The sequence below is a fragment of the Crocuta crocuta genome, unplaced genomic scaffold (assembly GCF_008692635.1).
Source record: "Crocuta crocuta isolate KB4526 unplaced genomic scaffold, BGI_CrCroc_1.0 scaffold619, whole genome shotgun sequence".
Classification (NCBI taxonomy): Eukaryota; Metazoa; Chordata; class Mammalia; order Carnivora; family Hyaenidae; genus Crocuta; species Crocuta crocuta.
The window spans coordinates 2,921,129-2,941,432 of NW_027533395.1; the positions used below are offsets into that span (position 1 = coordinate 2,921,129).

Sequence of the window (20,304 nt, forward strand, 5' to 3'; positions counted from 1 at the left end):
CTCAAACTCACAAAGCATGAGATCATGACCTGGGCTGAAGTCGGATGCTGAACCAACGGAGCCACCCAGGCGCCCTGGCTCAGGGACTATTGTCAACCACTGCCTCCTTCTGCAACACCAGCTGGCATGCCTGCCCACTAGCACTCACCAACCCCTTACAATAAAAATCCTTTGCTCAGATCTGTAGCTTCGGGAACTGACTCCTGCCAATATCCATTTCCTGGCTTTGATAACGCACTGTACTTACACAAGACACTACCTCTGGAGGAAGTGGGCAACGGGCACACCTCTTGGTGGCTGTGTTATGGTAGAAGGTGATGTGACTCCTCCCTAAACTGGGAACAAAGTCACCTACGCTGCAGTGTGGTGGTGGACCTGGAGGGGAGGAGTGTGGAGCGCCTAGTAGTTTTGCAACATCCTGTGAGTCGATTTCAAAATAAAAAGTTTTAAAAATGCTGTAACTTAGGAAAACCAAACAGGTAATCTTGGGAGACTCATAATTAAATGAAGACAGTGTTCTGAAACAGGCTATCCTGTTTGTAACTGTTCTGAAATAATAATAAAGTGTGAAAAAAAATCAATGACTCAGCTGCAGTGACCTCAGGAAACTCAATAGAATGAGAGCCCTTACAGGTTACCTGAGTCCCCATGAGGTTCAGGTCACTCTGCCCCACGTAGTGCACTTCTGAAGCACAAAACAGCGATGGCAGCTGGAGGGACTGCTGCAGTGCTGGGTCCTTGGGCAGAAACTCCCAGGTCCCTAGTCTGGGGGATACGGAAGCAACAGCGTTGGGCAGGTATGGGGGGTGGGAAGCCTTCAGCTGGGGCAACCCGTCCCTGCCCAAGGAAGACACAGGGCAAGGTGGGAAGGAGGCCAGCTCTACTACTTAATGGCTAAGTGGTGGGGGAAACTGAGCTGACTTCTCTCTAAAATGGGATTGTGCCCCCATACCGTGCAGTGAGGACTGGAGAAAAGGGTTGTAGAGTGCCCAGCACAAAGCCAGACACACAGAAGGAGCTCAATAAAACGTACCCATACATAAGGGAGAATGTCCAATTTGTGATCAACCAATGAGTCTTAAATTATTTTTTTAAGTTTACTTATTTAGGGAGAGAGAGCACAAGCAGGGGACGGGCAGATAGAGAACCCTGAGCAGGTTCCACACTGTCAGCACATAGCCCAATGTGGGGCTCACCCATGAACCGTGAGATCATGACCTGAGCCGAAATCAAGAGTCAGACGCTCAACCGACAGAGCCACCCAGAGACCTCAACCAGTAAGTCTTAACAAAGCACACACTCTGTGTCCGGCCCCGTGATAGAAATGTGGGAGAAGTGGGTGGGGGGCCTTGTCTCAAAGGGAGAACTCAAAGGTCAGTGAAAACAACTGGGTATCTCCCTCACTCTCACCTAAGGTGGGGTTTGGAGGCCCAGGCGTGAATGGAGGGATTCCTTACCCTTCGGCTCTGCACGCATGCCCAGGGCATCAGGCCCTGACATAATTCTCTGCCTCTTCCTACCTGAAAAACCACCTGGGCTTTCTTCCCAGAGATGCCTTGTTGGAGAACCCCCTGTCCCACACGAAGGTCTAAACTTCTCCATGCCCCTCCTGTGGGCTCTGCAGGCCTCACAAACACACAGATGGGCCAGCACATAGTGGGTCTTCACACCTAGGCCCAGAAAGCAGTTTCCCAAGCTGGTGAAACAAGTGGGTGGCGGACAGTTCCCCTACAAACCCATATCCAGGATTTGATGGGTGTGCAGTTGTCAGAGCACTGGCTCTCCGTCATCACCTTGTTGGCCTGGCACCCAGCCACCCTCCCCCTAACCCCGACTCCAGCAGCAGCGGTGCAGGACAGTCTTTTGGGATGCGGCCTCTGACTCTGGCCGCAGAAGCCCCAGACCCTCACCAGTCTTCAAACCCACAGGCTGACTCTGAACTCAGGCCATACACCACCCAGACACACCACAAACTTGTGTCCTAGATCCTGAGATTTATGGCTCGTTTATGGGATTTTTATTTTTATTTTTCTTGGCTAGGATTTGACTGGCAGATGAGGGGGCTTAAGTTAACCATGTGAAGCCATGGATTCCCTCTCTTCTCTCAATTCCTTTGCTTTCTCTGTCACTTCCACCAGCCAGTCAAACTTCTAGGAGGAGCCCCCTGGGACCCGGCATGACAAAGCAAAGCAGCTGGCTAATGCTCCAAACACATCCCCACCCCTCATGCCCCAGAAATGCCCATCACATCTTGGCACCTAGGAAGCTAAAATGGAGACTATTCTGGAGATCATTGGTGCTCTCTGCTTTCTCCCCTTGGGTGTTCCTTGTTCTGAAAAAGGGCTGGTGAAGCTGCTCCCGAGGCTGGCCTCCTGAGGGTTGTAAGAACGAAGGTGCCTGGAGTGTGAAACTCAGGTTCTGCTAAGTCATGCTGCCAGGGCTGAGCCCCAGGGAGTCAGAAGGTGACTTCGGCTGCCCTCCCCAGAGGCAAGGAGGTAGAAACAGAGACTAAACTGGTGTTGGTAATACAGTAGATGCTGGCCCCTGCCCACAACCCCCTTAGCAGCCCATGCTCTCATCCCTCACTGCTGTGGGTGTTCACTGCTGGGGGCTCACAGCTGCCCCTTCTCCACAGACATGTCTCCTGCCCTCAGCCCTCAGGGGCCACCTTGGCCCCACTCCACCACCTCTCGGGGAGGGGAGGCCTCCGGAAAACGGATGACCTACAGGGAGTAAAGAAGTTGTCTCCTACACCAGGGTAAAGCTGGTGCCATCTTCCTTGGGCTTCTTCCCCTCCCTATCCTGCTTCTCTCACTGCCTTGGGATTTGCACCTGAGAGTGGCCCTCAGGGTCACCTGTGGAAGCATCCACATCTCAGGCTCTACTTTCAGGAAACCTGACCTAAGACAGGAAACATTCCACATTGCCCTTCCCTCTTCCCCTCTCCTCCTGTGCTTGGGGCAGGTGGGAACCCTCATGTCACACGGCCCGCCCTAGCTTGGTTCTGACTGCATTGGCTTCTCTTTCCTTCCTGTCTAAGTAAGGGAGTAGAGAATGAAAGGGTTAGGTAGTTTCTCGTGGGCAGGGGGGGACCAGGCACAGGCCTCGGAGTCCTAGGGCGGGATTGCCCGATACTGAAGTCCTGGAAAGGAATGAACAAGACAGAAGCATCAGAGAGGAAAGCCCACTGCGGGTGGAGGAGAAAAGCAGCAAAACAGGAAAAGCAAGTTCCTTTGCATGGGATGGGGGCAGGTCAACCTCATTCTTCTCTACAATATCACCCATTGTGCGCAGGTCCCATCATGTAGGGGCCGGAAGGGGTCCTCTGCTGGCCTTTCCCAGGAGTTGGGGTTGGCTTTATTCACAGCTGCTGCCATTTATTGAGCACTTACTATGGGATAGGCACTGTGCAAAGTTCTGCCCATGAATTTTTTTACCCTCACCACAATCCTTTTAAGAGGAAAATAAAGTTCAGAGAGAGCCTCAGTGCCACAGCAGTTGTGGGTTATCCTCTCCTGGGGTGGCTGATGGGACCCGAGGTCAGAGATAAGGCTCTGGGGCTGGTTATACCTCCTGCTGTGCAGCCTGTGTGAGTCTATTAGCCTCCCTTAGCCTCAGTTTCCTAGTCAGTAAAATGGGGATAATAATCTCTCTGGGAGGAGCAAATGAGACTACATGTGTGAGTGTGCTGTGTGAAACACTAGGCGCGTGTCAGGAATTGGCAATACCAGGGCCCTGATGGAGGCCAGCCATAGCTCTAAGCCCCTGAAATGTATGAGATCAGTCTATCCTGCCAACAAGCCCCATGAGGTAGACGCTAGTCTCATCCATATTCTCCAAATGAGAAAGCCGAGGCATATAAAGAAGTTAACACATTTGACAACTGACAGAGCCAGACTCTGGAGGGGAACCAGGCAGGCAGCAGGATTCCCCAGATGTTGGACTCTGGTAGTGGCAGGACAGAGGCCTTGCACTTCCCTGCCCTCCAAGACACCCGTCCTTGGAGGTCAGCTCCAGGCCCCCTCCTTTGGAAGGGCTTTGCTGCCTTCCTCAGTGTACAATGACACGCTCTAAACACACTCAGAGCCACACCACACTAGTAAGCATCACCTCCTGCCTGCACTGGTGCCCTGATTAGGGAGCAGACCCCGCCTCTCTCATCTCTCTTAGTAGCTTGAAGATTCCTTAGACGAAGGCAACACATCTCCATCTTCCCTTGACTCGCCAGGCCATCCCAGCCCCTAGCCCCAAGTACTTATCCCCGGGCCTCGCATAGGCTGAGCCCCTCATAAATACTCGCAGACAAATGACGACAAGGTGGTATTTCCCTGGAGCACTGGCCACCAGTGGAAGACAAAGCCCATCCTTCTCAAGGAAACAGGCAGCTTTCATGCCCCAAGGCCAAGTCTACCTCTGATACCAGGGCACTGCCCTGGCCTCATGTTGGCTCTGGGACACTTGTGTCCACAGCATCCCAGCTGGGCTCCCAGGTCCTTGGTGGGCAGAGCATCTGGACAGTACTGGAGCAACATCCAAGGTCATACAAACCTGGGTGTTGGGACATTCTAAATTCCCTCAGGACTCAGTGCAAAGCCAGGTAGAGCATGAAAGTCCCTACCCCCTACTCCCCACCCCATTAGCTCCTCAGCCAGTGACAGAGAAACAGTCCTCTGCCTTCACGGAAGGGGCCTAGGGGTGAGATTCTCTATACCCCCACTGACTGGTTCCAGTCTTGCCCAAACCATGAGATGTGGAAGGGCAGTTCTTCCCCATAGCTGAATTGATTCTCCCGTTTTAGCATGATCTGGTCTTTTGCTGATTTAGCGGATGCGGGTGTGTGAGGAGCACCTTTCAGGGAGGACCCACTCTCTGAGGGCAGTGCCCCTGCATGTGTTTGCAAGCCACTGAGCAGGTGCTGACCACAGGCTGATGGGCTGTCAGAGGGTAATGAGACAGAGACCCCACTTCTTGCAAAGGTCCCACTGATTGCCATTGCCGGGGCCCAAGAGTAATGCGGACGAGGCCCACTGTAACCCAGCCCTGCTCACTGTCCTGGGGAAAGGCAGAGGATCATCTGGAGTCAGGTTCAGGGTAAAGAGCCCAGACTGGAGCAGAAGACTCAGCTCTGCCACTTTTATGAGGTGTTACTTAACATCTCCAAACCCCAACATCTTCATCCCTCAAGCAAAAATCAGAATATACACCTCAGTAGGGAGATTTGTGTACAATAACAAAAAAAGCACTTTGTAAGTTATATACTGTATACCAATTTAAGACATCATAGTAATAGGAGATTATGACACATCTGGGAAGCTTTCCTCTAAATTAGACAGAATTAATTCCTTAAACATGTTCCAAAAGGGTGTAGTGGTTAATGGCCTTTATGGCCAGAGAGACCCGGGTTCGAATTCTTGCTCTGCCTACTCATAGGCTGTGTTATGTAAGCTCTCAGAGCCTCCTCAGCTGGGTGTGTGCCAGAAGGACCCAAGATCGGACATGGGAAGGGTGCTTAAATTAAAGGTCTCTATGATTACAATGGGTTTAGCGGAAAGAGTTCAGCCTGGAGTTCTTCATCCTCTTGAAGACTTGATCTGTTTGTGCTTTCTGGAGAGAGGAAACCAAAGTCCCAGAGTCTAAGAAATGCCTTAGAAGTTGCATGGCCTGGAACCTATAGAGGTGGCCTGGGAATGGTGGGAGATGTCCCTGTGGTGGCAGTGGCCTTCACAATCAGGGGCTTCTCATCTCTGGGGGGTTATTAGTATGAAGATTCCTAGGCCCACCCTGCCCAGAATTTCTGGCTTAGTAGTCAGCCTTTTCTTTTCTTTTTAGTGTTTATTTATTTATTTTGAGAGAGAGAGAGAGAGACAGACAGAGAAAGAGAGACTGAGTGTGTGCACATGAGCAGGGGAGGGGCAGAGAGAGAAGGAGAGAGAGAATCTCAAGCCCTGACTCGGGGTTCAATATCACAAACCGTGAGATCATGACCTGAGCCAAAATCGAGAGCCGGATGCTTAACCAACTGAGCCACCCAAGTGCCTCATAGCCAGTGTTTTCTTAGCCTAAGAAATGCCTCTCCCCAGCTTGCCTCCCATCCCAACAGTGGGGCCATCCAAAGCTTACCTGGAAGGAAGGGGATGATTCTCTGCTTGGGGTCCTTCTGGCCACCTTCAATGGGAAATTTATCCAAAAGCTGCATCTGAGGAGCCAAACAGACAGGATTCAGAAGACTGGAAGAGCCCTCAGAGTCTCTTCCCCACTCTACTCTACCGCTCCAGGGCCCCACTGCCTTCACACGGATGAGAGATACCTCAATCTCTTATTTCACAGACGATTGGTACACCACATGGGGCATGAGAGAGAGGAGGCCAGAGCTCTCTATGCATCAAAGGGCTGTCGAACAGTCTCAAGCAGGCGTGGGGGCATAGAGGAAAGTATCTGAAGATGCCCCCTCATGAGACCAGGGTAGAGAGCAGCAGGCTTTCCAGGCCAGGCTGCAGGTGGAGTTTCCAGGGCCTTCCTTGGGTCCAGCTTCTTCCATACGTTATCTGCTGGGTGAGCCCTTGAGCCACTGGCTGTCTCAAACCCTCCCGGGCCAGGACAGGGGGAAGGCCACACCTGATACTTGAGACAGACCACCCACCTTCCAGAACCACTCTGCGGAAACAGACTCAGATGTTATTTTCATTATAAAACCAAACCCAGCCCGTCGCCCCCGCTGCTGTAAGACCCCCCTAAGTCCATTTCCTACCTTCCCACCCTGAGATTGCTGCTGTTTTTCCAGGGACAGACCCACCGGAAGAGTTTCCAGTGTTCTGGAGGAATAACTATGTTTTTTCTTCTGCTATTCTGGGCTGAAATTCTGCATAAACTGGAAAAACACACAGGAGACAGGATGGACGAGGCCACACAGCCCCTGTGTGTATGGTTAATCTTCCTTCCAAGGCACAGGCTGAAGCAGAATGACCAGGGCAGGATCTAGTCCTGCTGCCCCAGCTGAGTGACCCTGGGCAAGGCGTGGAAGCTTGCTCAGTAGGGCTTCAGGCCCCTCCTTGGTCAAATGAGGAAGATCAGTCACATGGTATCCGAAGTCCATTCCTTCAGATTTTTATTGAGCCCTTACTTAGAGCACCGAACACCAAAAAAAACGGCCATAAAGAAAAGCAACGAAGTCTCTGATTTCAGGGAGTTTAGATTCTAGTGTAGAGGGACAAACAGTAAACAAATAAATATGCATTGATAAATGCCATGAAGAACAAGGAGGCCAGGGATGGTGTTGGAGCAGAGCAGAGGTTGTCCGCTGGTATGGCATGCTGAGAAAGGTCTTAGGAAACAGATGGCAATTCGGTGGAGACCACAGGAGGTAGGTAAGCAAGCCACAAGGAAGGGAGAGAATGTTCCAGCTCAGGGAACGGGAAGTGCAAAAAGAGCCTGAAAAGGCCAGTGTGGCTGCTGTGGAGTAGAGAGAGTAGGGGCTGAGGTACAGGCACTGAGATCCGAGAGGTGGGCCATATCATGGGCAGGATGGCTTAACTTCACAGTGGTGAATGGGCCATGGGGGTGGAGGCAAGATACCAGGCAGGAGCCTACTGATGGAGGCTTGGACCAAAGTGCCAGTCCTGAAGGTGGTGAAAAGTAGTCTTGTGCTAGATTTCACACGTGTGCATGCACCTGTGCTTATTCCCATCACCCCCACCCCCCCACCGCCCAGTGCTAACAATGATTTCAGGTTGCTCTCTTGCACAATCATCATCTAACACACACAGGCACACAGGCTATTAGAGCCCACACGTGAAGGGCAGATTCAATTCAAAACAAGACAGAGACTGCATCATAATTAACTTTCACTTCCCAACTACAGAAATTTAACAGAAGCTGGCTCATGAGTTTTCAAACCTTAATGTTGTAAGTCCATCTCTCAAACACTTAATAAGTGCTTGCTTTGTGGAAATATATTCACTGGGACATAACACTCTAAACTTGCACTTAGGATTTTTTTCTTAATTAATACATTTTCAAACAAATTCAATGCACAATAGAATTCCCATTTTCTCCTTTTCCCATTTTCTTCACCCACATTCTGTTTAGTACATTTTATTTCAGTATCACATAAAAATTCATGTTCACCGAAGGGAAAACCCAGAAATTACAGAAGCAGTGAGTGATCAAAAGGAGAATGAGAATCACTCATAATTCCTCCCCTGGAAAAAGTGACATTAATGTTTTGGGGTATATATCCTTTCCAGACATTCTTCTATGCATAAATAAAATGAGCTCATCAACACTCTGACACTATATAGTGTCCAGGTGGGGGCCTGAGAACCTGCATTTCTACCAAGCTCCTAGGGAATGCTGGACCTGCTGGCCCACGGACCATACTCACTACACAGCTCTAGAGCTACTCTGCCTATGTGACAGTCATTAGCCATGTGTGGCTGTTGAGCACCTGAAATTAGGCCTATCCAAACTGAGGTGTGTTGTAAATGTAAAATATATACCAGGTTCAAAGACTTAGTACAAAAGAAATGTGAAACATCTTATGAACAATTTTTGTGTTGACTGTATATTGAAATGATAATATTTTGGATATCTCATGTTAAATAAAATTACTTTTAAAATAATTTCACCCGTTTTCTTTTATGTTTTTAAGTGGCTACTAGAAAATTTTAAATTACACACGTGGTTCAAGTTGTATTTTTATTGGAGAGGCTGTACTGGGGCAAGACTATTCTTAAAGTGTAGTCTGAAGTCTGCAGATGCCGGAAACGTCTTTGGGGGGTGGGTGGTGTTAGTTAAAAATGCAGTTTCCTGGGCCCCATTCAGAAGTTTGCTGTGGTGCTAGAAATAGATGAGCAGACAGGGAACGGCGAGGACACATGAGAAGGATCCTGAAGACTGAAGGAGGAGGTCAGGGAAGGCTTCCTGCAGGAGATGAAGCCAGCTCTGTCCTGGCAGTGTGACGGTCACATTCCCCGGGCCTTCCCTGCCAGAGAGCAGTCTGAATTGCCTCAATGGGTTCACGTGTCTCCTAGAAGGAAGGGGCCATCTAACAGCCCCGCAGATTTGAATTTCCCCTCAAAAGGCCTGTTGGAGGATGCTTTGCAGCTGGTCTCTCTCCCACCTCCTCCTTCTCTAACAGATTTTCTTCTGCCCCCACTCTGGCTTAGTCTGGGCCCTCCAGAGGCCAAGACAAACCCATCTGCTCAGAGTACTGGGTCAATACATCCTCTCCAGAACTGTGAGTACCCGGCCAGCCTGCACCACTCCTCCCCAGCCCTCTGGAGCGGAGTCCAGCAACACCTGTCACCTAATCCCATCAGCAGGGCCGAGACCACAGAGCTTCAGCATCTGCCCTCCCTGTCGTTCCCAAGGCTCAGCGACCAGGTGAAAAGGAAGCACCACTAACCAGCTGCTGGTGACATTTTCTCTGCCCACAGGTCACCTTTCAAAGAAAGCAGAGCCCCTGGTTCAGACTCCAGAGCAAAGCAAACAAAGGCGGCCCAGGTGAGTGTACTCAGGATTCAGGGCTCGCAAAGCCGCACAGTTCGGCATCTCCGTGCAGGCACTGGATGGCAGAGTGGTGGGTGATGGAATAAACATCTGGGGCCATGTGTGATATACAATCCAATGTCACCCTCACCCAGGCATAGGTGGGTCTGTAGCCTGGTCAGCGCCCAGGTTGCAGGGCTGACTTTGACAGAGAAAACACTCACATGAAGCCAAAGGGGCTGCCTCATGAGGAGGCCTGCCCAGGCCCGGGTGCGTGGGCAACAGGGAGGAAGGCCCCGCCCAGCCCGGAATTCTACTGCGGCCACCTTTTCAGGCAGGAAGTGGATTCCCTTGTCACTCCAGCAAGGGCCTGACTCAGCTGGAAGAAAAGCAGGGCCCACTGCCAGGGTCCTTCTTAGAGAGAGGTGTCAGGCTAATGGAGCCCTTTGCAGCCACATCAGAACTTCGCAGTGTGTGGAGGATGCTGCGCTGTTTATCTAAGGGGTGGACAGTGTGAGAGATACAGAGCAGCTCAAGTCCAAGAGCTGGCCCAGCCAGACAAGCTGACTCGGCAGCTCTTCTTGGGCTGGGCTGAGCAGCAATAAACACTGAGGAGAGAGAAGGGTGGGCCCAAGCCCAGCTGGGGCACACGTGTAACCCAAGAGGCCAACTCCTCACCCTTCCGAGAGGGTGGAGTTCCCAGCCACTCCAGCTTTGAGGCTCCAACCCTCAAGCCTTAATCCTTGTCACCATTTCTAGTTCAGGAACAAAGGGAACTTTACTGCAAGAGGTGGTGGGTTCCCTAACCTAGCAATTCCCCTAAAAAACGGGCAAGGCTACTCAGCATCACTGGGGGACCATGAGGGATCCAGGGAAACCTCAGAACTGCTTTGTCCACTGTACTGACTGAGGGTTACCAGTCCCTGGGTTAGATTCTGGGGACACAGCAGGAGGATCACAGAGACAGAGATGGACAATAAGTAGCAATACATGTGGCTTTTCTTAAACTTCTAATCCTCTGTGGCCTGAAATGTACTTCCGCCTTCCCTTCCTTCACTGATAGCCTTCTCAAGAGGCATCTGCTCTGGGAACGCTTCCTTGACCATCCCAGATAAAGGTGACCACCACCTTTCTTTGAATTCTAACAGCATTCCTGGTTTGTATTCCCTATTAGAGTACTTCACACAGACTTTTGTGGGTTTTTTGGTACAAGTTCATCTCATTGCCCAGGAGGAAGCACATTTCCCTTTGAATGGTTTCAGCGCCCTTGTAGAAAATCAGTTCACCATAAACATAGGTTTATTCCTGGACTCTCAAGTCAATTCCTTTGATCTATATGTCTATCCTTCTTGCCATCCCACACCATCTTGATTACTGTGGCTTTGCATTAAGTTGTTTTCTTTTTTTAATTTTTTTAACTATTTATTTTTTGAGAGAGAGAGAGCATGAGTGGGGGAGGGTCAGTGAGAGAGGGAGACACAGAATCTGAATCAGGCTCCAGGCTCTGAGCTGTAAGCACTTAGCCCAATGCAGGGCTCCAACTCACAGACTACAAGATCATGACCTGAGCTGAAGTTGGGTACTTAACCAACTGAGCCACCTAGGCGCCCCCTCTTTTGTTAAGTTTATTTTGAGAGAAGAGAGCATGCACACGAGTGAGGGAGGAACAAAGAGAGAGAGAGAAAGGAAAGTAGAGAAACCCAAAAGCACTGTCAACGCAAAGCCTGATGCAGGGCTCAAACTCAAGAACCATGAGATCATGACCTGAGCTGAAGTCAAGAGTCAGATGCTTAACTGACAGAGCCACTCAGGTGCCCCAAGTTGTTTTCTTTTTAAAGGATTTCATTCTTTCAAACAGTTTTAGGTTTCCAGCAAAATTGAACAGCAAGTGCATACCATTCTCACATATCCTTGACCACACACACTCCTGGTCTCCCTCACCATCAAAATCACAGCCCAGCATGGTCGATTTGTTACAATTGATGAAACTATATTGATACATGACTCTCACTCCAAGTCCAGAGTGTACAGTAGGGTGTTATTGTACAGTTGGGTATTGGTCTTGTACATCCTATGGGTTTGGGCACATGTATAACACATGTATCCATTATGATCTATCATATAGAATAATCTCACTTCCCTAAAAATCCTCTGTGCTCTACTCCCTTCCTCTAACCTCTGGAAATCACTCATCTTCCTACTGTCTTCCTAGTTCCACTTTTTCCAAAATGTCATATAGTTGGGACCATATAGTATCTAGTCTTTTCAGGTTGGCTTCTTTTACTTCTTTGACATGCATATAAGGTCCCTCCATATCTTTTCATACCTTGATAGCTTATTTTGGTTTTCATACCTTAATAGCAATAATATTCCATTGTCTGGACTACTAGTTTATTTATCTGTTCACCTACAGGACACCTTCGCTGCTTCCAAGTTTTCCTGATTATGAATAATGCTGCTACAAACATTCCTGTGCACGTTTTTGTGTGGACAAATTTTTCAACTTTGGTAAATACCAAAGAGGGTGATTGCTGAATTGTATAGTGAGAATATGTTTAATTTTGTAAAAAATTGCCAACTGTCTTCAAAGTGGCTATACCATTTTTTATTTCCTCTAGCAATGAACGAGAGTTTCCATTGCTGCACATCCTCACCAGCATTTGGTACTGTCACTGTTTTTGGATTTTCACTATTCTAATAGGTATCTAGTAGTATCTCATTATTATTTTAATTTTCAATTCCCTAATGACATATAATATTGAGCACCTTTTCATATGCTTGTCACCAAAATACCTTCTTTTGTGAGGTGACTGTTCAGATCTTTGCCTCTCCATTAATCAGGTATTTCATTCTTATTGTTGAGTTTTAAGAATTCTTTGTATATTTTGCATAACAATCATTTATCAAATTTTTGCAAATATCTTTTCCCAGTCTGTGGCTTGTCTTAATATTCTCTTGCTATTATTCAGTTTTGAAATCAGGAAATGTGAATCCTCTCCTCCAACTTTGTGGCTTTTTTCCAGAAGTGTTTTGGCTATTTGTAGTCCCTTGAATTTCCTTATGAATTTTGGGATCACCTTGTCAATATCTGCAAAGAAGACAACTGAGATGTGATAGGAATACATGGGTGGAATCTGCAGATGGATTTGTGGAGTGCTCTGGCTGGGATGCGATAGGCATGCATGGGCAGAATCTGCAGATGGGTTTGCGGAGTGCTGCCATCTTAGCAATATTAAGTCTTCTAGTCCATGGACATGGGATGTCTCTCCATTTATACAATAACATTTTTGTCTTAAAGTCCATTTTGTCTGATATCAGTATAGCCATTACAGTTCTTTTGTTTTCTAATATAACATTTTAATTCCTTTAATGTTTTTTCACTATATTTTTTAGTTACTTCTTCATAGTTCTCTAGGGCTTATGGTATACATCTTACCTTATCAGAATCTACTTTAGATTTATAAGTCAATTCCAGTGAGATAAAAAAAAATTAATCCTATATAACTATATTCTCTTTTTCTTTTTTGGTACTGTTAATATTATATGTATTACATTTATATATGCTATAAGTCCAATAATTGTTATGATTACTATAGTAGCTCTAGACTGGGAGCTGGAGGGAGAGGGAGCCCCGTGTCGAGGGCTGCTTACAGCAGAAATAGAGCTTCTGACCACACTGAGATACCACCTCACGCCAGTCAGAGTGGCTAAAATGAGCAAATCAGAGAACTCTAGATGCTGGCGAGGATGTGGAGAAACGGGCACCCTCCTACACTGTTGGTGGGAATGCAAACTGGTGCAGCCCCTCCGGAAAANAAGAAAAAAAAAAGAAGTACAGCTTCTGTTACACTGAGATTGTGTGTGGGTGGGGAGCAGTTGTGGGTCAAATGCCACAGACACTTGCCATTCTTACTGAAATTTAGATTTTCTTAAATAAATGTTTCTCCATTTGCCATTTCAATCATCCATTTAGGACAATTTCCAGAGACTTAGATGAATAAAAATGATTTTCACTATTTTTGATTGTTTCACTGGGGAGAGAGAGTTCATTATACAGCCATCCTAGAAGTAATCTCCTTTCATGTTTTCTTTCTGTTCCCCCACCCCAAAGTACCAGGCCCAGTGCTGGCTATCCATCTGGGGCAGGGGTCATCACACTAGTGTCTAGTGAGTCTCAAAATTGTGGCACAATCCTGAACTTTCCCATGAAGACATAAAAACCATAGATTTGAGACTGGACAGCATCTCTAAAACAATTACTAGCAAATTCTTTTGGGGGGCAGTTCAGCAGAGTTCTCTGTTCAAATGAAATCTAATATCAAACTTCAATACATAATTCTTAGGATGCAGAGAGCCTATCATTCCAGAAAAACTCTTTGAAAAGACTATCTTTCTACCCACTGAATTATATGGATTTCTTTGTCAAAAATCAATTAACTATATATGTGTGGGTCTACTACTTCTGGATTCTCTTTGCTGTTCCATTGACAGATTTATATATCCTGACACCAAACCATGCTTTCTTGATTACTATAGGTTTTTAGCTAAGTCTTGATATCAAACTTTTTGTTCTTTTTCAAAATCGTTCTGGTCATTCTAGATTCTTTGCATTTTCAAACAAATTTTGGAATAAATTGGTTAATTTCTACAAAATATTAAAAGTAAACCCTTCCTGAAATTTTTAATAGAATTACATGGACTCTATACAGCAACTTAGGGAGAACAGCTATTTAACAATATTGAGACTTCTAATCTATGAACATGGTAAATCTTTCCATTTATTTAGATCTTTCCATTCATTCAGCAATGTATCATAGTTTTCAGTGTAGAGGTGTTGCACATCTTTCATTAAATTCATTCTAAGTTTTAAATTTTCCTTTGTGATTTCTTTTTTAAAATTTTTTAATGTTTATTTACTTTTGAGAGAGAGAATATGAGTGGCGAGGGGCCGAGAGAGGGGGACACAGATTCCGAAACAGGTTCCAGGCTCTGAGCTGACAGAGCTGACAGCAGAGACCAGCACAGGGCTCGAACTCATGAACTATAAGATCATGACCTGAGCCGAAGTGGGACACTTAACAGACTGAGCCACCCAAGTGTCCTCTCCTCTGTGATTTCTTGTTTGTACTTAGAGACCCTAGAAACTCAACCAACTTCAAAGACAAGAAACAAAAGGAACTACACCAATTCACATCATAAACAGATGCCTAAAAATCAGTAATAATGAGAGAAATCTTAAAAAACAGCCAAAGGAAAAATATACATTACATTCAGAGGAACAAAGATAATGATGGCTGCAGATTTCTCATGGGCAAAGACACAAACAGGAAGACGTGGGAAAGACTTGTGGCATCTGTGGAGCTCTGAAGAACATTTACCTTGACTACAACCATAATTCTGCTCTGCGTTCGGGAAGCTCAGTTGTGCACAAGGTCCAGCAGGTCCTCGACATCCATATTACACAGATCTCTTCATTTATAAGTTGGTGAGCAAATAATTGATCATCCAGAATGGGAAATTTTGAGACCAAAAGAAAATGCTAGAAATAATTATGTCAGGATAACAGGTGTAAAACAGGACTTTTAGCATTGTACTGGTTAATAGGGTCATGCGATTGCCCTACTTTTGTGGTCCCAGCACCTAGCACAGGTCCTGGTAGAAAGCAGGTGCTCAATAAATGCTTGATAGTAAAAATAACATTTATTGAGAACTCTGTGTTAGGCACTGTGCTAAGAATTTTCACATGGCTTATCTCATTTAATTTGCATATCAACTCTTTAATGTAGGTGTTATTATTTTCCAGAGAAAGAAACCAACACACAGAGATTAAATAACTTGCCCAAACTAGCAAGGTATGGAACTGGGATTCAAACCCAGGTATTCTGGCTTCAAAACTGGATCTCTTGACTACCACGGTCTGAATGAATAAATTCAGTGAAAGAAAGAAAAAGAGAGTTCAGAAATTCCACCATGAGGGTTACAGTCTTATTAAAAGTTCATCACAGTGTAAGAATCTTCACTAGAAGATCTATTAAGGTAATTTACCACATCATCAAATAAAGAATAAAAGCTAAATGATTATTCTCATATAGGTAGATGAAGTATTTGATAAAATTCAACATCCATTTATGATTTGTTTTTTAGCAAGTAAGAAATAAGAGTAAACTTTCTTAATCTGAAGATGTTTATCTACCCTAGGGAAGAGTAATCCCTAGGGAAGAAACTCTGCGGCAAACAAGGATGTTGCCACTATCTCTATGTCTATCCATTATTGTACTAATGATCCTTGCCAAGGCATCAACACAAGAGAAAGAAATGAGAGAATCACAAGGAAAAAATAAAACCGTTAGTATCCATGACCAATATGACGATATACACAAAATCAAAGAGAACCTTCAAGAGATCCACACCTTTGGACTCTGAAAGTTTCTAACACCCTTATTAAAAAGAAATTACCCCCCAGAAGGTATTAAAAAACTAAGCCTTAAAGGAGAAAAAAGGATGAAAGAGCTCTGGGGAAAGATGATGGCAAGGGCTGTATACCAGTGTGGTTGTACTACAGTAAACTGTACACTTAGAAAGGTTAAAATGGGGGGAAATTTCTTTNGCATCCGACTCCGGGTTTTGGCTCAGGTCATGATCTCACGGTTCGTAGGTTCAAGCCCTGAGCTGGGCTCTGCTCTGGCAGCACAGAGCTGGCTTGGAATTCTCCGAATTCCTCTCTCTCTCTCCCCATCCCCCACTCTCTTGCTCAAATAAATATTTTTTAAAAATGTTTAAAAAAAGAAGTTAAAATGGTAAATTTCATGTTATGTGTACTTTACCACAATTTTAAAAAGGGTAAGTTTTATGGGTTTCTGACCATAATAAAAAGAGAATAAGATCTCATGGCTTTGTGGCATGGAAAACCAGGACAGTGTGAACATGAACTAGAGAGGAATCACTGAAATTCTCTCCTTGTCACCCCAGGAGCAGCCATTCAAAGAGCACTGAGCAGAGCACTTGAATCTGGAGTCTGGGCTCCAAACTGCACCAGCTGACCGAGTGACCCTTTGCAAGGCACTTATCCTTGTCTATGCAATGAGGGAAGCTGATGTAACTCAGGAGGCAGATATGAGAGCCCAGAGGAGATGCTGGGCAGGCGTGTTCTATAAACAGAAAGGGGCAGTGCAGGCACAGGGCTGCATGGCAGTTGCTCAGAATATTCCCAGGATGAAGTCAGGGTGAGGGTGGGTAGACAGGAGGGATCAAAACCACTCTTATCAAAACCACTACAGCCTTTAGGGAACAGACACCTCACATGTCCCTGAAGCAGCAGCCAGGGAGAGAGACAGGATGCAGAGAGGAGTCATCCATCCTGGTAAGGAGCTGCCTGGCCTTGGAGCATGTACTTGCTGAGGATGGGCCCAGGCCATGTGGAAGCCAAGACACAGGACACTGGCGCACACCCCAACTTTGAGAGTGGGCCCAACCCTGCTTCCAAAGTCCTTGACGAGTCAAAGAAATCTTCCTTGACCATTTTTGGGAAAATATGCAAACCTTCACTATCTCAAATCCTCCCTTCGCAGTCAAGCCTTTACCTTATGACATCCCATGTACTGCATGAGTGTATTTCAGAAAGAGAGTAAGTCATGGTCCCTGATCTGTTTGCGTGCTGGGAGAGCCACATGGACACAGGAGATTTATTTACATAGAAGCGTTAGATGAGTGTCACCCTGCTGAGGTGTAGAAAGCCACAAAATGGGAGTTGGGGGCAGGATGATATCAGTGTGGCTGTGTGAGCAAAGCAGACTTCTCAGAGGAGGACACGGTATAGCCAAGCCTTGCAGAAAGGAAGGAGAGAAAGGCCTTCAAAAGGCAGGAATGGCAGATACAAAGGGTTGGCATTGGGAGGGTCAGGACTGCCAGATGAAGCAGTCAGACTAGAGTGAACTGTCTTGTTCATGAATCCCAGGAAATGCTGCCATGAAATCTCAGAGCAAGTGGTGGGATCCAGGGTGGAGGCCCCTAATCATATATTCCAGTGATTTGGGGATGACCACACAGTTGGCACCGGAGCAGCATAAGGGCAGATGCCTGGCATGCCACTCCACAGGGCAGTTAGGGTATCCTCCAGGGTCACTGGAAATGGGACATGACTGAGAGACAGTGTCATTTCCAGAGCTCGAGAATGGTGCCACATGTAGTGGGAGGCTTTGGGGTGGGGGTGGCAGGTGAGATGCCCCAAATGCCTGCTCAAGAAATAATACTCACTAAACTGCTGTCTACAGTGGCTGGGTCTGGTAACTTCTTGGCTTTGCTGTGAGCTGAGATGAAAAACCCAGGACAAGGGAGGAGGCTGGGGGGTAGGGGAGGCACCAGGGTCCTTCACTCTCCCCAGCCAGCTTCCACCAGATGCTGAAGACATTCTGAACACGTATTTAAACACCACCAATCTGAAGGGAACAGCAAATCATCAGCCTCTCTAGGGAGCCCACAAACGTCAATTTGGCCTTGCCTGTTCCAAGGGAGCCTCTCGAGAAGGTGCCAGCATCCTGTGTACAAAGGCCATTGGAGCACACTCTCAAGAAAAGGTTCCTTGACTCCAAATCTGATGCTGCAAACCCTGCACTGGGAGCACTCCTGCCCTTCCCAGAGCTGAGATCTCAAGACTAAGGAGCGCTGGAGTTTCACAAGTGCCCTTGCCTCCATACCCACCATGACCAACCACACAGGGCAAGTGACTAGCAGGAACTGTGTGCCCAAAAAAGTCCAGTGAATCAATCCTCCCCTGCCTGCCTCTCCAGGCTGTAGTGAGAGTCAAAAAGAATTCAAATATTGAGCAATTAGTATGTGCCACTCACAGGATAGGTATGATTAGCCCTGTGTTTTATAGATGAGGAGACAGGCACACAGACAAATCAGGTAACTTGCTCAACAACACACAGCAAGGGAGTGACTGAGTCAAGAGTGAGGCCCAGGTCTTGGGGCTTCCCAAAGCTATGCATTTCCCCCTTGGAGGCTGCATAGCACAAACAGGGTTGCCCAAGTGTGTGCACAAGCCCCTTGCCCACACAGGATCCATACCACCACTGCTAGGATTGATTGATTGTTTTTCTTTGGGTCACTTCTTTGGGTCCCCCTGGAAAAACCTGAATGCTTATTTAAGTTGGATATTAGTTTCCTATCACTGCCATAACAAATTACCACAATTTAGTGGCTTAAAACCACACATTTGGTGCAGCTGGGTGGCTCAGTCAGTTAAGTGTCCGATTCTTGATTTCGGCTCAGGTCACGATCTCACCATTCATGGGACTGAACCCTGCATCAGACTCGATGCTGACAGTACAGAGCCTGCTTGGGATTCTCTCTCCCTCCCTTTTCCTGCCCCTGCCCTGCTTGTGCTCTCTAAGTCTCTCTCAAAATAAATAAATAAACAACAAAAACAAACAACACAAATTTATTTTCTTAGTGTTCTGGAGGTCAGCAGGTCATTTCAGACTCTGAAATGAGTCTTCAGGGGCTAAAATCAAAGTGTCAGCAGCACTGTTTTCTTCCCAAAGTCCCAGGGAAGAATCTGTTTCCTTGCCTTCTATAGCTTCTAGAAGCCTCCTATGTTCCTCGGCTGTTGGCCCCTTCCTTTGTCTTCAAAGCACATCACTCCAAATTCTGCTTCTGTTGTCACAGTCCTTCTCAGACTCTCCTGCCTCCCTCTTACAAGAACCCCTGTGATTACACTGGGCCCCCCCAGATGATCTAGAATATTCTCCCTTTCTATTCTCCTTACTCATATCTGCAAAGTTCCTTTCACTATTTAAGGTAACACCCATGGGTTCTGGGGATTCGGATGTGGCTATCTTTGGGGGCCATTATTCAGCCTATCATAAGTCCCACCCAGAGCAAGAACAACTATAAAATCATAAATGTATGATGTGTGTGTGTGTGTGTGTGTGTGTGTGTGTGTATGCACACGCGCTCATGTGTGTATCCTAATGTATTAGCTTAGGGCTGCTGTAACAAAGTATCACAGGCTGAGTAGTTTAAACAACAAAAATGTCCTATCTCAGTTCTGGAGGCTGGGAGTTTGAGATCAAGATATTGGCCGGGTCGGCTCCTTCTAAAGGCTTCTAAAGTCCATGCTTCTCTCCTGGCTTCTGATGCCAACTTGCTGGCAATGCTTGGTGTTCATGGGTTTGCAGAAGTATCAGCTCAATCTCTGCCTCCAAATTGACGTGCTATCCTCCTTGTGTGCGTGTCTAGGTCCAAATTTCTTTTTTTTACAAGGACACCAGTCCCAGGATTAGGGGCCCACCCTACCACAGTATGACCTCATCTTAACTAATTATATTCACAACAACCCTATTTTTAAATAAGGCCACATTTGAAGCACTGGGGTTTAGGACTACAACATCTGAATTTGGGAGGGGGGGACGTAAGACCCTAACACCAACACACACCGAAACAATATATAATCGTTGAAAGATTAAAGCATTTGCCCACACACCACTGAAGGTCTCTTCCTGAATTCACAGCGGGATCTACACAACATTTTGAAAAATGTGAATAATAGTAACCAATGGCCAGTCAGATCCAGATTCAAATCGATTTCCTTGTCTGTAAAATGAGGACAGCAACAGAACCTGCCTGATGTGATGGGCAGGAGGAGACAATGTGTATAAAGCACTTAGCACAGAGTCTGGCACAGACTAAACTCCAAACACATTATTACTGTTTTCATCCTCTCTCTTGTCATGACACTAGCCTGGGTCCCTAGTGCCAGGGAAAGCTTGCTCTAGCCCTGAGGTCAGGGAGGCAGCAGGGAGCATGGGGACAGACAGG

At 46.7% G+C, this 20,304-nt stretch overlaps 1 protein-coding gene across 2 annotated transcripts in view; it reads right to left on the reverse strand.

The window, feature by feature from the left end:
* The window catches only part of SH3PXD2A (SH3 and PX domains 2A), a 232,485-nt gene that overhangs the window by 136,590 nt on the left and 75,591 nt on the right, over positions 1–20,304 (reverse strand). For both annotated transcript variants that reach the window (XM_077748467.1, XM_077748468.1), the window contains exon 3: positions 6,121–6,196. In XM_077748467.1, the coding sequence (XP_077604593.1) occupies positions 6,121–6,196 (76 nt within the window). The remainder of the gene's footprint in view (positions 1–6,120; positions 6,197–20,304) is intronic.